Consider the following 19,643-nt stretch of genomic DNA (forward strand, 5'->3'; position numbering starts at 1 on the left):
TTATTATTATTGATTTTTATTTCTAGAGGTCAAGTAATTTCCACTAAATTAGTTCTCCTTGACCGAGTTTGATATTATCAAATGAGACTCTTGTTATGAGTTGTTGATTTCAAAATATGCACAAATACACTATAGTTTTCCATTTTGGAAATCTAGTTATAATTCACTGTGTAGGTCTAGAACAACTACTATTGACCAAACGATACATTTTTATATATGTAAATATTCAATTATTAGTCCCTAATCAATTGAACTGTGTTTTGTGTAACTAAATAACTTCCAATCAACAGAATATGTTACCAATATATATTTTTAATTATTTTTTTTAACATGAAATTATTTTAATTTCTAAGAAGTTGAGAAAATATAAGTTTACTTTTTCTGTTAAATTGAACGAATAATTATGAATTTTTAATATCATTTATATAAATTCGATGTATCATTTAAATTTTAAAAAGGTGCAGATGCTACAAATATAAAAATACACTTTAAATTGAGTAATGTTATATTTTATCTTATACCATGTTACACTAATAATGAAAAAAATCTTATTATTATTTTCTATAATTACACTTCATATATAACAGAAAATAAAACAAAAAATAACATATTAATAGAAATAACAAACTAACAGACTGTATAAAAAATTAACTGACTAAGAAAAATATATTAATCCTTTATATCTAATAAATAAATCCTAATAAATAAAATATGATGTCTTTGGCTACAAAGTATACACACATACATGAAATAGGGAATTAGTAACATGTATAATATCATGATGCATCGAAAAGGAAAAAACCTAATTTCGAAGTAGTCATTTTTAAATCCAATTCTACATGTCAAACTTAACTCCAAAAAATTGTGATGATAAAGAGTATATATGAATATTATTAAGAAGATATACTTTAGGCAATAGACAATCGATTATAAGATCAACTAACTATTGTTATTATATAAGTTTTAGATTTCGTGAAATGTATACTTAATCGTATCGTATTTTTAAATTTTGAATTTTATTTGACATCAGTGATTATTGTTATACTATATTGGCAGAAGTAAATTTTTTCACTTCTAATTTTATATCCTAAATAAATAAATAAATAAAACAAACCATATGAGTAATTAACATGGGTTCTTTTAAGATTAAATAAACGACGTCGTTTTTCTAGACGTTAACTGGTTTGAAGCCGCGTCGATTCTAACGGGTTCAGCCGTTAAGAGCGAATGCGGCTTTCAGTTGATTTAATTCAGCAATTTATTTTTTTTATATTTATTTTGGTATTTAATTTTGGCCTTATTGTTGTTGAGTTCGTTCAGTGCTCACCAACAGAAGCAGCTGAAGAAAAAGGTGACTGCACAGCAAAGGTAGCGAATAAAGTCAAAAGGCGGAATGGTTTTCACTCTGATCAAACTGTGAAGGTAGTGCTCAATTTCTCTTTCATCGCTGTAGATAATTCAATTACAGATCTCTGAAGATTCGATTTAGTGTGATAACGGAATCGAATAGAATCAATCTTCATTGGAATTTTAGGAATCGAGGAAGGAAGGGTTAGGGTAAGGGTAAGGGTTGAGAAGACATATAGAACAAGTCAATTCAAATGCCGGAAGAGGATTTGGTTGACATCAAGTTTAGGTTGTACGATGGCTCCGACATCGGACCCTTTAGGTATTCATCCGCCGCCACCGTCGATATGCTTAAGCAGAGGATTGTCTCCGATTGGCCCAGAGGTCTCTCTCTCTCTCTTCACTTGCCTCCTAATCAATTTCAATTATTGTTCATCATAATTTTTACTTTTGTTTACTCATTCCTTTAGTTTTGATTGTTAATTTGTTAATCAGTCTTTGGGAACTTTAAATTTTAATCGGATAGTCCGGTTTAGAGAGTTCAATCTATGCATGCATCTTTGGGTGTTCAAAATTCCGGGTTTCCATCCGAGTGTGAACATATGTGACTGATCGTTGAAGTTTCAAAGGATCATTTATGGCTGTGGATTGTTTGATTTTTGGCGTTCTGGGAAAAGTCTTATTTAATTTATTTTATCTTAAAAATTGGCGAGTCCAGAATTTGTAGCTTTCATTGAGAACTGTGTGTACTGATATTTGGAAGACTGTGATTGGGTGTGTCAAGTAAAATTTGAATTATATTTCCCAAGTAAAGTTTCGTAACCTGTGTATAAAAGACCATAGATTGGACTGTCACAGTCATAGGTTCATAACTGATGGTTATTGTTATTATTATCATTAAAGTTGCAGAATTGCTTACTTTTTCTGTTGTCATATCTGTGCTAGTTTCATGAATTTGAAAGTGAGCTTATTGGGGTGAGGTCTGAAGAATGAGGACAAAATATTTTCACCAAATTTTTTCATACAAGCATGCAGCACTTGGTTTTTGTAAATGGAGTAAAATATTACTGAACTGCTATGGTTATTCTATTATGACCACTATGATGAAGCATACCCATTTTCTACCTTCCTCAATCACATATTAATAGAAATTAAGGATTTGGTTACCAATTCACATGTCAATATTGGTGAATGGTTTTACACAAAATTTTATCAAGAAATCTCTTGCACTGCTGAAATCAATTGTACCTCTGGAAGTTGTAAGTTATGTTGAAATATGAAATAAGTTTATTCTTGCAAAAGAACAAGTATCAAATCGAGAGGACCAAACCTGAAGAAAGACCGGAGTATGGTTTTCCATGATGTAATAACCAGGTCCAAATACATATTGGATCTATAACTCATGGATGAATCAGGCCAGAAGACTTGAATTGAATTGAATGAAGGTAAACTTGGAAGTCTTGGCACAGCATGGCTACCTGTTTAAGGAGTGGCTAAAACCAGTGCCCAAGGCTAGCAACTGCCATAAAAGTTGAGGCAAGGAAATCTGAACTGGTCAGCTGTGAATATGGATGGGATGCACTGTCATCCAGTGGGACATGAGACTGAGGGCACTGCATATAGCTAGTATGTGTGGGTGTGCGGTTCAGAGGTTTTGCACAATTTCTAATGAAAACCATCTGATTAGAATGGTGCCATTAGTCTGTTGAAAGGAGGCCATGATGGTGAACTAGATATTGCATTAGTGACAGAGAAGAAAAACACGCCAGAAAAGTGAACAGAACCACTAATGTTGATTGGAAAACACTATGGAAGCATAAGTAGGAGGTAAAACTAGATTGTGGTTGTTGTAGTTGCTGCTCAATTAACAGAAGTTTGTAGACACTGGACAAAGTTCATTTGGGAGAGTAGGACCAAACAAATTGAGCTCTTGATATATTGGAACTCAGATTTAGCAATTGAAACTGTGATGGAATTGGTCATGAAGGATGACATTGGTGTAATATTTGAAAAAGGTGTTAAAGGGAGAAATAGTTTATATCACATGATGAAAATGTTATGATACAAAATTCTGACACTCCTATTTATTTATATTGATAATGAAGGACTTCGAGGATTAAAACATAAGAGTTTTGGAAGTAGTAAAATTCCAACCCAACCTGATTCCTAACATATTAAGTCTCTTACAAGAACCCTTATATTCCAACAAGTTGCATATTAAGAGCTTTTCACCTTGTTTCTGTATCACCCTTATTGTGAAAATATAAAATGATTGGGAGATGCTTAGATGAACTAAAGATGGCCAACATGAATTTAGTCTTTAGCTCATTTTATATATTATTTAGCTTTCCAGTTTGTTTGATATCATTTAATGTCATCGACTCAATTACAATGTTTTTGGTAAAATACCGATCACAACATTAAGTTCAGAAGTATTACATTAGAAAGTTGTAATTAAAACTCTTTGCAAGAAAAATTTGGGCTCTTCACTTTTTCAATTTAAAAGGAAGTTTGGTGACGTTTCCTGACTAAAAAACTAGGTGATTAATCATTAACATTCTAACTGAGGTATGGACTTTTATATATGACAGCCTTGTGGTGAATGTTATTATGTTATGTCTCCAACTATTCAGTCAACTTCTTATGATTATGCATTTGGGTTTGGGCCCTTTTTCTACAACTTAATGAAGTTAGGTTATGACACGTGTTCTCTCTTTTCTTTTCTTTCTCTGTTGCTCTTCCTCTGTGTAGGTAAAACGGTTGTGCCAAAGTCAGCTAATGAAGTGAAATTGATTAATTCTGGTAAAATCTTGGAAAACAACAAGACTGTTGGTCAATGTAAAGTACCTTTTGGTGAAATTGCTGGGAGTGTTATAATAATGCATGTTGTTGTACAGCCATCTCTAGCTAAAACTAAAGCTGGTAAGTTCCGTGGACTTCTTGCTATAGAGAATATAAATATTTTTTGGTTAGTTTACTTTAAGTTGTTGCGATTCTTTACTTGGTATGAAAATTAAGTAGATCTCAATCAGAACCAACTTCCACGAGTTTGCAGCTAGATCTGCATGACGATATTCTGACTTGGAACATCTCATTCTCATGTAACTGAAATAAATGAGTAAGAACTGAGGGACGTTTGTTGCTTAATTAGGTTGGCCACTTTTTCCCATTAGAGATTAAGATTTGAAAATTATATTGATGATTGAACTGGTTAAAGAAAGCACTTCTTAATGGTTTGTTGGATCAACAGTAACGACACTGATCAAATATGTGAGAGTTATATATTTTTAATTTTATACAACATATCTAGTCATAAACTTAAGATAAAACAATAACTAATAAAGTTAGCAAAAATTGTAAGCATAAAGTGATCACATTTTATGTCCTCAAAGATTAAAAATAGTAATAATAGCCTAAAAATTTCTATCTATTGGTGAACTTATATGCATTTTGATTTGGAGTTTATTTAATTAAAATAATTCTGAATGAATAAAAATATGCAATATATATATATATATATATATATATATATATATATATATATATATATATATATATATATATATATATATATATATATATATATAACTGGTTCTTCATTACAGGCATTTTCGATAATTTTGATACCAAATTATAGGATTTAATTGCTTTGCGTAGCTAAATAAGCTGTATAATTATTTTGGAAACTAAACACCACTGGCTATAGGCTTATAGATGATCAGCTTTTGATATTTTCATAGACATATTTAACTTTTTCTTTCATGTATTGAGCACTGGTTTTAGGTCCGATTAGCTCGCACCATTTAATGTAGAAAGATTCTCGCGTTCAAATTGGCACATTTGTAGACTAGACCAATAGGTAGTTTGGCATATATTCGTTTCAAATGTAAAATATGGATCAGAGACTTTGACAACAATTTAACATAAACTTATTGTGTGTTATGCATTACATTTCGTCTACACAAATTGCCTAGACGCAAGTTGTATAATTGATGCTAAAAATGCTTATTTAGCAGTGAGAATTTGATTCTCCCCTGTTCAGTTAGGTCCAAATATTAAAACTTACGTATGATAAGCATATGAGAGAGGGGATGCAAAGTCATTCAGTGTTATATTTGTTTGGAAAAAAAATGTTTTTTTAGTCTTAATACTTTCAGTCCAGTGTTATATTTGTACTTTCATGATGATGAATTTAGTCTTCAAACTCAAAAAATGTGAATTTAATGTCTCCTAACTTAAAAAAACATGATGGATTCTTAGAAAGGAAGGACTAAATCCACATTTTTTTGAAGTTTGAGAGCCAAATGAATCAATATGGAAGTATAAGAGTCCAAACATATGAGAATATATGCAGTCGACCTTGTGAAGGTACATATGAAATACAAATCAAACTGCTCCCCAACTTTTCTTTAATAAATTGTCTGTCATGTCAATTTGTTTTGGTCCATCATGCTGAATAGAATTATGAGCTATGCTGATTTCGCAATTGTTATCACATTAGAGCAGCTACACAGGTCCATCCGATTTAATTTTAAAGTCTTCTAAGATAATTTTCAGCCAAAGCAATTCAAAAGCACCTCATGTCATAGCTCAAAATTTGGATTTAACACTAAGATCAAGCTACAACATTATGTTTTTTTTTTTTACTTCTATACAAGTTACTAAGTTTCTTCTAAGAGGTGCATTATCCAGTAGTAGATCTCCTATCACTTAATGATCCAATAAAGTCAGCATCAGTATAGGCTTCAACAATTGTATGTCGATTTATTTTTTTATAAAATTCCTCTTCATAGTATCATGTTAAAGTTTTGCAAAATTCTGTAAGTAGACTTCTCTTGGGCAATGTATAAACTGACAAACCAAACTAACAACAATGCAATATTTGGCCTTGTATAAGGCAAGTATACAAATTTTCCAACCTGATGTTGATACCTCTCGTTATCAACCGCTACACTATCATTTGCATAACACAATTTGAAGTTCGAATCCATGGTAGTACTTATATGTTTACAGGCTGCCCTACCTGTCTCCTTAAGAAAATTGGTGACATTTTTTTGTTCAGATATGATAATATACCTTTGGAGCTGGCCACTTCAATCTCGAAAAAGTATTTCCACTTCTCTAGTGTTTTTATCTCAAACTCCTTTGCTAGATGTTGACTATAATTATTGTTCCTTCCAATCATTACCAGTAACAATAAAGTCATTTACATACACTAACAAGACAATCACTCCCCGTGAATATGAGTGTTCATGAAGAAAGTGTGATCCCTATGGTTTGTTTGTACCCAGAGACTACCATGGCTTTAGTAAATCTCCTAAACCATGTATGAGGAGATTGTTTATATCATATACAAAATTGGTAGGAACTTCACATTCTAGGGGAACCTTTATATAGATTTCTTCCTTGAGCTTCCCATATAAGAAACCATAATTTGTAGCAGGAGGTAGTATGATTTGAACTGCATTCATCTTAGCAAAGGTCAAGTAATCAATCCCATTGGTTTGAGTGAAATCCTTAACAACCAGTCTTGCTTTATATCTCTTAGTCAATCCAACTGACTGCTTTCCTTCCGGCATAGAAACCAATTCCATTCCTTTTTTGTCTCTGATGCCTCCATCTCTATATCCGTTGCCGACTTCCATTTTTTTTCTGCTATTTCCTCAAAAACATTAGTAAGAATTGAGTGAGTTTGAGTTTGCAATAAATGTTTTATGGGTGGGAGATAAATTATGAAATGAGACATAATTGGAGACAGGATAGAGTGGTTTCTCAGTGCATTTTTTGGTTCCTTTCTGCAGGGAAATGGAAGATAAAGATCGTCTTCTACTAATTAAATTTCTGTTACAGTGTGAATGATTATTTATTTTATTTTTTTGTAAAATAGGAAGGTTGGAATTTGTTCCCTAATGTGAAGTAGTTGTTTGGGGCTCTTAATTTGTTAAACTAGGAGTGACCTTCAGTCTTCTTTCATATTCAGTTTGTTTTTCAAATATTTTATCAACTTTAGGATCATTTTCAGTTGATGGGGTAGAAGAGTTGTTTGTTTTGACTTTGGCACCAAAATTGTAAACTCGAGGCTAGGAAGGACAAGAGCCTTAAATGAGTTTCCTTATCTTGCAAATTGTCCTCGAGATAAGGTTGTTTGAAAAAACCTTGATCTTCAAGAAGGTTTCATTTTGAGACAAGAAATTTGAAGTAGGATGTTAACATTTACATCCCTTATGACTAGAGGAGTAGACAACAAACACATATTATAAGACTCTACATGTCTTCCAATACCTTGACTATGAATGTGAACAAAAGAGGTACTTGTAGTAGACCTTTGGTGTAAGATTATTAGTAGTGGGTAAATTAGGATAGAAAACAGGAATTTACATAGCGCTCTTGAATTCCAAGATTATAGAGTATAATCTGTTAATGAAATCTGTTGTCGTGAGATCACCTTCTCCCCAAACAATTTTTGAAACAGTTTTTGGAGCAATAGTACCCTATTTTGAACAAAGAGATGCCCATTTTTTCATTCAGTAGTTTCATTTTGTTGAGAAATTTTAACACAGATTCATGAGTTATACTCTCTTTTGACAAAATGATGTAGTGACATCATTAATATTATTTTCCATTATCACACCAAAGTCTATGGAAAAACCAAACTGATTTTAGTTGTGGAGAAATTGGAAAATAGAACTTGAGACTTGTGTTTAAGAAGAAAAGTCCAAGTAACTCAAGTCATCAATAAAGATTATAAGATATGGAAATAAACGGACAAACTTATTGCAAGACCGGCTATCAAACACAAGCTCAAAACTCTAACAGAAAAGAGGTTGCAAACAAACCCTTAGATGATAAACAAAGGACGAAACATGATTGGAATCAACATGCAAAAGTAACGTGGTTCAACTAAAGTGTTAACAAAGTTCAATTTACGTCCATGACAGAATTCAATATCATAGAGATTACAACTTAAAGCTTCTCTCTTATAATGAACTCTAGCTCAAATCACTTAACACAATGAAAACATTTGAACAACAACTCTAAGTTAGCTTTAACTATCACTATGGCTTCCTATACATAGTACATAACTCCCACAACTAACTTCCACAAAATGTAACTAAACAAGTGGAGAAGACACATGAACCTTGCTTCCCGCTTCTGAGCTGAAATGTCACTTAGGCAATTGTTCTAGACTATATTAGTCTTAGTAGAAGCTGTGAAAATGGTATTGTATTGAATGAAATGGTTCTCTTACATGTTACATCCTTCTCCTTAATCCTATATTTATAGGATTAAGTGAATGGAATACACACTCACATACACTCACATACAGCACATACACACTCATATCTAAATACAAATACAATAATTCTAACACTCCCCCTCAAGCTGGAGCATACAGATTGTATGTACTAAGCTTGGAATAGATGAACTCGGTGTTGAACTAGATGATTTGTCTTCAAGAGTGTGAGGCAAACATAGATGGACTAACAGCAGCTTGTGAAACTTCAACTTCAAAAGTGGATGAAGAAAAGCAGTGGTGGCCAATGACAAACTGCAAGGACTGATTCTCCAATCAATGATGGATGAGTGACGGGATCAACAGTGGTAGCTGAAAGCTAAGAGCTACAAAACTGCAGGGACTACACTAAATCCTCATCAATGATGGCTGGGTGACGGGATCAACAGTAGTAGCTGAAATCTACAAAACTGCAGGGACTACACCCATATACATGTGACTTGCAGTGTCTTGGAAATGTACTCCCCCTTAGTGTGAACGGCGGAAATGTGGAATATCACAGTTGCTGGACCACTAAAACAAAACACAAGATTAAGCTATAATGCTGAAACAAAGGCACCAAAGATCCAAATTGGAGGTCCAAAATTCTTTGCTGGACAACTTCCAAGTGGTGATACGTAGCAGTGTATCACAAGAAGATCGGGCTAACTCTAGCACCGAACAACGGCTGTGCCGAACAGCAGCAAATAATGCAAGAAGATCGGGCTAACTCTAGCACCGAACAGCGGCAAACAGTGCTAACTCTAGCACCAAACAGCAGCAAACAGTGCTAACTCTAGCACTGAACAACGGCAAACAGTGCCAAACATCGAGCTAACTCTAGCACCGAAAAGTGGCAAACAGTGCCGAACAGCGGCAAACTTCGCTTGGACAACGACAAAACGGCGCCGGACAGCGGAAACGGCACCTGGACAGCGGTCAATAGTGGCTGGACAGTGGTCAAAAGGCGCCTGGACAGCAACAAACGGCGCCTGGACAGCGGCAAAATGATGCCGGACATGGGCAAAACGGCACCTGGACAGCAGCAAAGGGCGCGGGACAGCGGCAAATGGCGCCTAGACAGTGGCAAATGACGGCTGGAACAATCAACAGCGGAGACGAAGATGGCAGCAATGACTGCTCTGAGGGTCGGAACAGAGAGAGGGAGCTCCGGCGACGGCTATGGAGGTGTCGCGGTGAAACTCCGACACCAGGAAGGCGGCGCGTGCAGAACACGCGGCCGAAACTCAGCTGGGGACAGGCGGCGCGTGGAGGCGCGGTGAGCGGGTACAGAGACGGCGACCACCGGGGTTAGGCCGCGCTCGAAGAGGCGATCCAGATCCGCTCGTCATCGGTCGAATCTGCGACGGTGGCCGGCGGCGGACGGTGGTCAACGGCGGACTTATTTGGCCCTCGTGGCGGCGCGTTCGGAAGAATCAGACGCCGGCACCGGTGGGGCTGGTCGTCGCTCGAGGAGACGCTCCAGATCTGCTGGTCACCGGTCGAATCTGTGACGGTGGCCGGCGGCCGGCGACGGAGTGGCCGGAAAGAAGCGCTGCGTGGCGGCGCGTGACAGAGAACTGGCTCTCGAAACTGGCGTGGTTGGCCGTCGCTTGAAGAGACGGTCCAGATCCGTAGGTCACCCGTCGAAACTGTGACGGTGGCCGGCGGTGGCGACGGCGGCGGTGACGGAGTTAGCAGCGACTGCTGCGGAAAGAGGCGGCGACAGCAGTGGCTGGCTGGATCTGGACTGGTGCCGACTGTGGCACAGATTTAAGAAGAAGAGAAATGCCCACTGAAATATGAGGGGCTGAAGCTGTAGGGGCTGTCACCGGAAATTTTAGGGGTTGCCGGCGGCCATGGCGGCCGGCCGCCGGCAGACAACAGAGACTCCAGAGGTAGATCAGAGAACCTGCTCTGATACCATGTGAAAATGGTATTGTATTGAATGAAATGGTTCTCTTACATGTTACATCCTTCTCCTTAATCCTATATTTATAGGATTAAGTGAATGGAATACACACTCACATACACTCACATACAGCACATACACACTCATATCTAAATACAAATACAATAATTCTAACAGAAGCCAAAAGACTTGTTAAGAAAATGAACCTCACGACTAACTCAACCTTATAAATTTGAGTTAGGAAAATGAGGTTTGCATCATCTTATATACTATAATTTGGTCTTATCTCTAGTCAATGTGGACCCCTTAACACACCTCTTCACACTATGGACTAGGCATCTCTATAGTGGGATTGGGGGGAACTGATAGCAGGTGACGTGAGACCCAATAAACTTGACTAGAATGGGTTATGAATGATTGTGATACCATGTTAAGAAAGTGAACCTTAAGTCTAACTTAACCCGAAAAAACTAATGTAAGGTGATATTTCCATCTACTTATATATATATATATATATATATATATATATATATATATATATATATATATATATATATATATATTATAATTTGGCCTTATCTCTAGTTAAGATGATTTTTTCAACATTATTAGGAAGTAGACTTTAAACTTAACTTAGCCTCACAAAATTTGCTTGTAAGTTGAAGTTTTGACATTTATCTATATCTTTAGTTGATATAGGATCTCCAATACACACCCTCACGCCAAGGAATGAACATCTTGAACATGGGATTAGATATTTGCGGGTAGTTTAACAAGTGTCCTACAGTGGGTATCAAAGCCATTTAAAGTTTATCCTAAGGAAATTCATTGGATTATTGTGTCACCTCTATTGGGCTCCTATTGGACCATCCACTAATTCTAATCTCATGTTTCAAGATGTTCATTCTTCGGCATGTGGGGTTGTGTTGGAGATCTCACATCAATTAGAGATATGAGCAAATTATAATATATAAGTGGGGTGCAAACTCTACTTTACAAGTTTATTTTTTGAGATTGAATTAAACTTAAAGTTCATTTTCTAAGATGTTTTACTTATACTTGCCGCCAAATATATTGGGAGACACATCTTCTACTAGACAATATGATGAAGTTAGACAGCCTAGAAACCTTGACAAGATTTTACTAAACTAATATCTGAATAAAACACATTAAGCCCCCACACATTTGGAATAGGAGACTGATTTAAAACATCACTTTACACACATTGCTTTTAGATAAAATAGAAAGGAGATGTACTTTTGTTGTTACTTAATGGAAATGGTATGCGCTTATGCTTACAATTTCACTCACATCATTAACAGCTTTCAACGTTTAACTCTAAAAGCAATCATTGAAACATATCCTTGATGGTTTAAAAAACGGGTGTCCTAATCGAGAATGAGAAGGGAAAATTCTCTCCATTTCAACAATATAGACTCTGAAATGGCCTATTCCTTTTTCTAGTGACAATTGTCCTCTCTGAACCTTTGTTCTGAAAAAGACAACAATCATTATGAAATATGACCGTACAAGATAGGTCTTTTGTAAATTTTTGTGTGGAAACAAGGTTCTGTGGCATGAAAAACATTTTTCATAAAGTTTTGAAAGAAATTTTAATATTTCCTATATCATCTGGTGGTTACAAGAGTGTCACTGTAGTTGCAATTATTTTATTTCTAGGACAAGGAGAGAATATGTTTAGGGAGTCATATGATCTGCGATTCAGGAATCGAGTATCCAAAAAGACGGGAAAAATGTGAGGCTCTTTGCCCAAATGGAAGTGGAATCATACTTGAATATACCAAACACAAGTAGTTTAATTTTTCATATTTATTCAAAGAAGACTTGGAGCAATAAACCCCTAAACAAAATCACATGAAAGTTGTCAGGAAGGTTACTGGAAAAGTAGTCAGAAAATTATTAGAGACTTATCAGACAGTAACTGGAAAATTGCCTGCAAGTCACTGAAAAGGTGACATTCTCAGAAAAGCTGACAGTCACCGGAAAATTCTGACAGCTGCGAGAGCCCAATCGAACTTGCTGAACAACTTGATGTGGAAGCAAAACCCCCAATCAGGACTTGCAGATTGACTTACTAAGATAATAAATAACTATTGCTATTCTGAATAGAACAACTAAAACATCACAACTTCTTAATGTACATTAAATTATGCCAAGCATAACTGAATTTCCTGAAAAAATAATGAACATTAAATGCTTTTATTTCCACACGTACCATTGTGGCATTGCATCAATAAATATAACTTACAATTACTGTATTGCATCCATAATGTAGCTTACTATTACTGCATGCATCCATCAATGTAGCTTACCATTACTGAATTAATTCATATGGGGAAGCTAACTGCACGAACACTCCTCTGTTTGGACATGTTTTCAAGCATGTTTTCCCTAACTCCTGTACAAAATATGCTTGAATGATTGAGCATATTTTCTTACAGCTATTAGGACACTGGTATTATGATTTTTTTTAATAAAATTTATTTTTTGATCATTTAAAAAGGTCAACATAAGATATAACATTTAGAATATTAAAAATAACGTATTAGTATTATCATAAAAAGGTTATAAAGATCAGTAAGTTTTAGAAAGATGAATATACTTTTCTTGAAATCTCCGTTATTCTGAAGAGACAGAACTGCTTATATTGTGAAATAATTGTTGAAATGTAATATGTTTTTAGATATAGGCTCTGTAGGAGCCTACTGTTTACTGTTTATTGTTGATTACTGTTTTTCATTATTGTATAAGTATGTGTTTAGTGTGAAGATAATAATATGAAAAAGAGAGTTTCTTTCTCTTAATTCTTCAAAATGGTATCAAGAGCCAAGCACCGGGGCTCTCTTCTGTAGACGCCATCAACCACCAGCTGCCGCCGTCGCCGCCGTTTTCGCCGTCGCCGCCGTTTTCGCCGCCGCCGCCGTCGCCGCCGCCGCCGGTACCCCATTTTCTCAGGAAAATTTAGGGGTTTTGTGCGCCTCCGTGAGCGCGACCCAACCCTGGTGGTCGCCGTCCCTGCATCGCCCTCACGCGCTGTCACGCGCCGCCGCAGCCCGCCAGATCTCGCGCGCTGTTTGCTGAGCCTATATCTGACCTTACTTCCCTGTTTCAGTGGGTGTAATTGATACCTAGGGTTTTCTCTCTCCCAATAGTTGAATATCTCTCCAAGTCTGGTTCATTTTCCGATCTGTAATGGCATCTACTGCAATTAATTCCTCTCTATCTACAACTCCTATCATTACATCTACAAAACTCAACTGGAAAAATTATTTATCTTGGTCTTCGGCAGTGGAATTATGGTTTCTTGGTCAAGGACACCATGATCATCTAGAACAAGATATCTCTATGGTTCCAGATGAAGAAAAATCTCAATGGCAAAAATTGGATTTTCAGCTATGCGCAATTTTGTGGCAGTCAGTGGAGCAAGAGGTTTTAGATATCTTGAGACCCTATAAAACATGTTCATCATTCTGGAAAAGGGCAGAAGATATTTTTGCTAATGATGTACAACGTCTTTTTGATGCAACCCAAAGAGTAGCTTCTCTAAAACAAGTCAACCATGACATGGTTTCTCATATAGCAAAGGCTCGGGCTGCTGTAGAAGAATTAAAGAACTTCTTTGTAGCTGATTCATTAGAAGGGATCAATAAAAAGCTTGACAAGTTTTACATGGTCCTAATTCTGAGAAGCTTACACTCCGATTATGATCATGTACGTGATCAAGTTTTAGCTGGTGATCAAATCCCTTCAATGGATGGTTTGGTTACTCGACTTCTTCGAGTACCTCCATTGGTGAAAGATGAGAATTCAATCGATGTTATTGGAACATCAGCTATGATAATGCCACAAGGAAGAGGAGTGCCACAAGGAAGAGGAGGAGGCAGAAACAACCGAGGACGTGGTGGTCGTAGCATACGTCCTCCTCCTCAATGCACATACTGTAAGAAACTAGGCCATACTCGAGACAAATGTTATGTTCTACATGGATATCCAGACAAAGTTGCTCATGTGTCTAAATCTGGTGATCTAGAATCCAGAATTTCAAATGAAGAATATGAAGAATTTTTACGTTACAAGTCTGGAAAACCGTCTAATCCTGGCCAATCCTCTGTCATGACTAGTGTGCCTACAGCCAGCCTATCTCAATCTGTGGAAGGTCATAATCCATGGATTCTGGACTCAAGTGCCTCAGACCATATCTCTGGTAACATTCCTTCATTTTCTTCATTGTCTTCTCCAAGAATTCCTCATCTCATTACCGTTGCCAATGGATCAAAAGTGAAATCTCAGGGAATTGGAACAGTTTCCTTATCTCCTTCACTAAGTTTAAATTCTGTGTTATATGTTCCCAATTGTCCATACAATTTAATCTCTTTGAGTCAGTTGACTCGTACCTTAAATTGTTCCATAACCTTTACGGCCAATTCTTTTGTTATACAGGAACATGGGACAGGTCGTCTGATTGGAGAAGGACATGAGTCTCAAGGACTTTATTTCTTAAAACCTCATTCCTCAGTTTCCTGCTTTACCACTTCATCCCCCAAACTTCTGCATGATCGTCTAGGCCATCCAAGTTTGTTCAAGTTGAAGATGATGGTTCCAAGTCTCAAAAACATCCAAGTCTTAGATTGTGAATCTTGTCAATTAGGAAAACATGTTAGATCTTCCTATCCTAAAAGATCTGAGACACAGTGTGATTTTCCTTTTTCAATAATTCATTCAGATATTTGGGGACCAAGTCGTATTACTTCATTTGGTTTTAATTATTTTGTAACCTTTATTGATGAATTCTCTCGATGTACTTGGGTTTATTTAATGAAAGAGAGATCTGAACTTTTGTCCATATTCAAGTCCTTTTTTATTGAAATTAAGAACCAATTTGGGAAGACAATTAAAATTATTCGAAGTGATAATGCTAAGGAATACTTCTCTCTAGCATTTTCTTCATTCTTATCTTCCCAAGGAATTTTACACCAGTCAACCTGTCCTCACACTCCACAACAAAATGGCATTGCAGAAAGAAAGAATAGACATCTCATTGAAACTGCACGTTCCTTAATGTTGAATACTAATGTTCCTGTACATCATTGGGGCGATGCAGTCCTCACTGCCTGTTTTCTTATCAATAGGATGCCTTCTTCCTCTCTTAATAATAAAATTCCTCACTCTGTCATTTTTCCCAACGACACTTTATACCATGTTTCCCCACGTGTATTTGGGTGTATGTGTTTTGTTCATAATGTTTCTCCAGGTCTTGATAAGCTCTCAGCAAAAGCTATCAAGTGTGTTTTCTTAGGATACTCTCGTCTTCAGAAAGGGTATAGATGTTATTCTCCCTCCACAAAGAGATATTATATGTCAGCTGATGTCACATTCTTTGAGGATACACCTTTTTTTTCTTCCTCCATGGAGGATCGTTCCTCTGTTCAACAAATGTTTCCTTTACCAACATGTGATCCTCTAATTATTCCTGATTCTGTACCTCAAAATCAAAATCCAAATAACATTGTTCCTCCACCTCTTATCACATATCAACGTCGAACCCAATCTCGAACTCCTAACACTGACGATCCTCGAGACTCAGATCCTTCTGCATCAGATCCTCAGACCATGGATCCTTCATCATCTTCACCTTCTACTGATTCAGATGATAATTGGCCCATTGCCCTCCGTAAAGGTATTCGTTCTACTCGCAATCCATATCCTATTTATAATTTTGTGAGTTATCATAACTTGTCTCCTACATATTTCTCCTTTGTTTCCTCAATATCATCGACTAAGGTTCCTAATAATATTCATGAGGCACTTGTTCATTCTGGATGGCGACAAGCCATGGTTGATGAGATGAAGGCACTTGAACACAATGGCACTTGGGATCTTGTCCCTCTTCCTCCTGATAAGAAGCCTGTTGGTTGTAGATGGATTTATACTGTTAAAGTTGGTCCTACTGGTAAAATTGATCGCCTTAAAGCTCGACTGGTAGCTAAGGGCTATACTCAAGTTTATGGCCAAGACTATTGTGATACTTTTTCTCCTGTGGCTAAAACCAGTACCGTTCGTATTTTTCTTGCTATGGCTGCCATTCGTCATTGGCCTCTTTATCAGTTAGACATTAAAAATGCCTTCCTTCATGGTGATCTGGAAGAGGAGATATACATGGAGCAACCTCCTGGATTTGTTGCTCAGGGGGAGTCTGGATTAGTTTGTAAGTTGCGTCGTTCCCTTTATGGCTTAAAGCAATCACCTCGAGCTTGGTTTGGTAAATTTAGTCAGGTGGTGCAAAAATTTGGACTGAAACGTTGTGAGGCGGATCATTCAGTGTTTTATGGTCACTATTCTCCTGACAAATGTGTTTATCTCATGGTGTATGTTGATGATATTGTTATTACAGGGAATGACATCACTAGAATTAATCACTTAAAGAATCATCTGTTCAATCACTTTCAAACTAAAGATCTGGGTCGTCTAAAATATTTTCTTGGTATTGAAGTGGCACAGTCAAAAGAAGGTGTCATTATTTCACAAAGGAAATATGCTCTTGACATTTTAGAGGAAACAGGTCTGACAAATTGCAAGCCCATTGACAATCCCATGGACCCAAATCAAAAGTTAATGACAGATCAGGGTGAACCTTTCTCAGACCCAGAGAGATATAGAAGACTAGTTGGAAAACTCATTTATCTTACCATAACAAGACCTGATCTTTCTTATCCAGTTGGAGTTGTGAGTCAATTTATGCAAAATCCACATGTTGATCATTGGAATGCAGTACTTCGCATTCTCAGATACATAAAAGGAAGTCCAGGACAGGGACTATTGTATGAGAACAAGGGAAACACTCGGATCGAAGGATATTGTGATGCAGATTGGGCTGGTAGTCCAATTGATCGAAGATCTACTACAGGATATTGTGTTTTACTTGGTGGGAACCTTGTATCTTGGAAAAGTAAGAAACAAAACGTTGTTGCTCGATCTAGTGCTGAAGCTGAATACCGATCTATGGCTCTGACTACATGTGAACTTGTGTGGATTAAACAACTTCTTCAAGAATTGAAGTTTTGTGAAAATGAGCAAATGAAACTGTACTGTGACAATCAAGCAGCTCTACACATTTCCTCCAATCCTGTGTTTCATGAGAGGACGAAACACATAGAAATTGACTGTCATTTTATTAGAGAGAAGTTGTTGTCAAAGGAATTGGTTACTGAATTTGTCAATTCTAATGAACAACTCGGAGACATGTTGACCAAATCTCTAAGGGGGCCTAGAATTCAATTCATATGTTCCAAGCTTGGGGCATATGACTTATATGCTCCAGCTTGAGGGGGAGTGTTGAAATGTAATATGTTTTTAGATATAGGCTCTGTAGGAGCCTACTGTTTACTGTTTATTGTTGATTACTGTTTTTCATTATTGTATAAGTATGTGTTTAGTGTGAAGATAATAATATGAAAAAGAGAGTTTCTTTCTCTTAATTCTTCAAAAATAATGAACAATTGTTTTATTGTTTTGTGAAGCTTGATATTATAAGATGGTGGATATACAAATCATAATTATGAAAATAGATCTTGTTATTTTGTTCGTGTGTGGTGGCTATTTAGTTGTCTTGTATTTCTGAGATTAGTCACGTCAGTTATTTCTTTTAGATCCCAAGAGATTGGGATTCAAATACAAGGTGGGCTCTGGAGCTGTAATTTTATTTTTTTTCTGGTAGATGGTAATACGACATAGTAATAATTGCCAAAGGAGATATCTAGGTTAGACCCAGCTTCGAAGATTGTGTTTTTTTTTTAACCAATTATTCTTTAGCTTTGATTTTAAAGTTGAATAAGCATATCAGTTTGATTGTTGCATTTCTCTTTTTCCTTAACAGAAAAGAAGGTTGATGATTCGCCCAAGAAGGTTGTCTGTTCTTGTTCCATATTATGAAGACAGTCTATGAGCTGGATATGCGTATCCTTATACATCATCAATGACTCGTGAATTGTAGAAATCATGTGCCTGGACAAACCTATTTCAGCATTCCTGTGTAAAGTACGTATACGGGCAACTATATATCCATAGAAAAGTTTGTGTTAATGGTGACTTCCGAAGATGCTGTCATTCTTTTATTACAAGTACTACAGCCTTGACATTGTAACCATTGATTGGTACTGTTGTGCATCAAATTGTTGTTTTGAATTTGCAATGACCTGCGTGATATCTTATGTATCCCAGAGTGCCTAAGCACTTGTGCAGTGTTCACTTTCTCATTCTATTGTCTTCACATCACATGGATAATTCACTCACACCTCTGTTTCCAGGTTTAAAGTATTTCAATGAACTAAAACCTCCCTATCGTACTATAATGACAAAAATAACTTTTAAATTCTTATATTCTAGAGAATGTTTTTCGAAATGTATTATATAAAGTTTTTGGATTATACGTTCTAGAAGTATTTTAGAAAATCTTTTACAATAAGGATTTTGGATATTATTTGGAATATATAATTTGGAATTGGCTTTTAAATATTTTAAATTGATTACTTCAGAAGTGAGCAATTTCATTAAGGATAACATTTTTTTTAGTAATTGGAAATACATTTCATGATACTTGTTCCGGGACACAAGTTTGAAACATTTCATAATGGCATTTTTGGAAAGTAATAGTAAAAGCTTTCAGAATGGAATTTAGAATTTGGAACAATAGAATCTTTTAATTCTTCTTTTTCATCATTTTCTTTTCTCTACTAATAGAATTTGGACAAAAGTTATCTATTTTAACTTCTTTTAATAATATTTTCTATAAAATTTTAAATATACTTTTAGGTTATTACTCAATTATTATTAATTCTAATCATTAAATGGACATAAATATACTTTATTCCTTTTATTTATTATTACTGACATTTATGTTTTTACGCTATAAGTTATTTTTATGCTTTAGATGAAATCAACCTTTATGACTAACTTGAAATTTTTGTATATTAATTAAACCTGTATTAATAAACAAATAGTATAGTTCAACGCTTTAACTTTCCTTACCAAATGAAATAATATTATCGAAACCTATTTTTAATTTATACAATATCAAAATTTAGATTCTCTGTA

At 35.8% G+C, this 19,643-nt stretch overlaps 1 protein-coding gene across 3 annotated transcripts; it reads left to right on the forward strand.

Annotated features, from left to right (window-relative positions):
- The first annotated feature begins 1,262 nt into the window (after positions 1-1,262).
- On the forward strand, positions 1,263-18,813 carry LOC108345274 (membrane-anchored ubiquitin-fold protein 3). 3 transcript variants are annotated; one of them, XM_017583866.2, is made up of 4 exons: positions 1,264-1,422; positions 1,535-1,731; positions 4,099-4,269; positions 18,427-18,813. In XM_017583866.2, the coding sequence occupies exons 2-4, from the start codon at positions 1,602-1,604 to the stop codon at positions 18,480-18,482; spliced, it is 357 nt and encodes a 118-aa protein (XP_017439355.1). In that variant the 5' UTR covers positions 1,264-1,422; positions 1,535-1,601; the 3' UTR covers positions 18,483-18,813. The 3 variants fall into 3 exon arrangements, with proteins under 3 accessions (XP_052727807.1, XP_017439355.1, XP_017439363.2); XM_052871847.1 differs by lacking the exon at positions 18,427-18,813 and having other exon boundaries at positions 1,263-1,422; positions 4,099-4,489; XM_017583874.2 differs by lacking the exon at positions 18,427-18,813 and having other exon boundaries at positions 1,286-1,422; positions 1,511-1,731; positions 4,099-4,489.
- Positions 18,814-19,643: the final 830 nt, after the last annotated feature.

Source organism: Vigna angularis, chromosome 1 (assembly GCF_016808095.1).
Source record: "Vigna angularis cultivar LongXiaoDou No.4 chromosome 1, ASM1680809v1, whole genome shotgun sequence".
Taxonomy (NCBI): Eukaryota; Viridiplantae; Streptophyta; class Magnoliopsida; order Fabales; family Fabaceae; genus Vigna; species Vigna angularis.

Coding starts and splice junctions, on each gene's coding strand:
- LOC108345274 (XM_052871847.1), top strand. CDS start 1,602: ATGCCGGAAGAGGATTTGGTTGACATCAAGTTTAGGTTGTACGATGGC. Junction 1,732..4,098: donor TGTCTCCGATTGGCCCAGAG/GTCTCTCTCTCT, acceptor TCCTCTGTGTAG/GTAAAACGGTTGTGCCAAAG.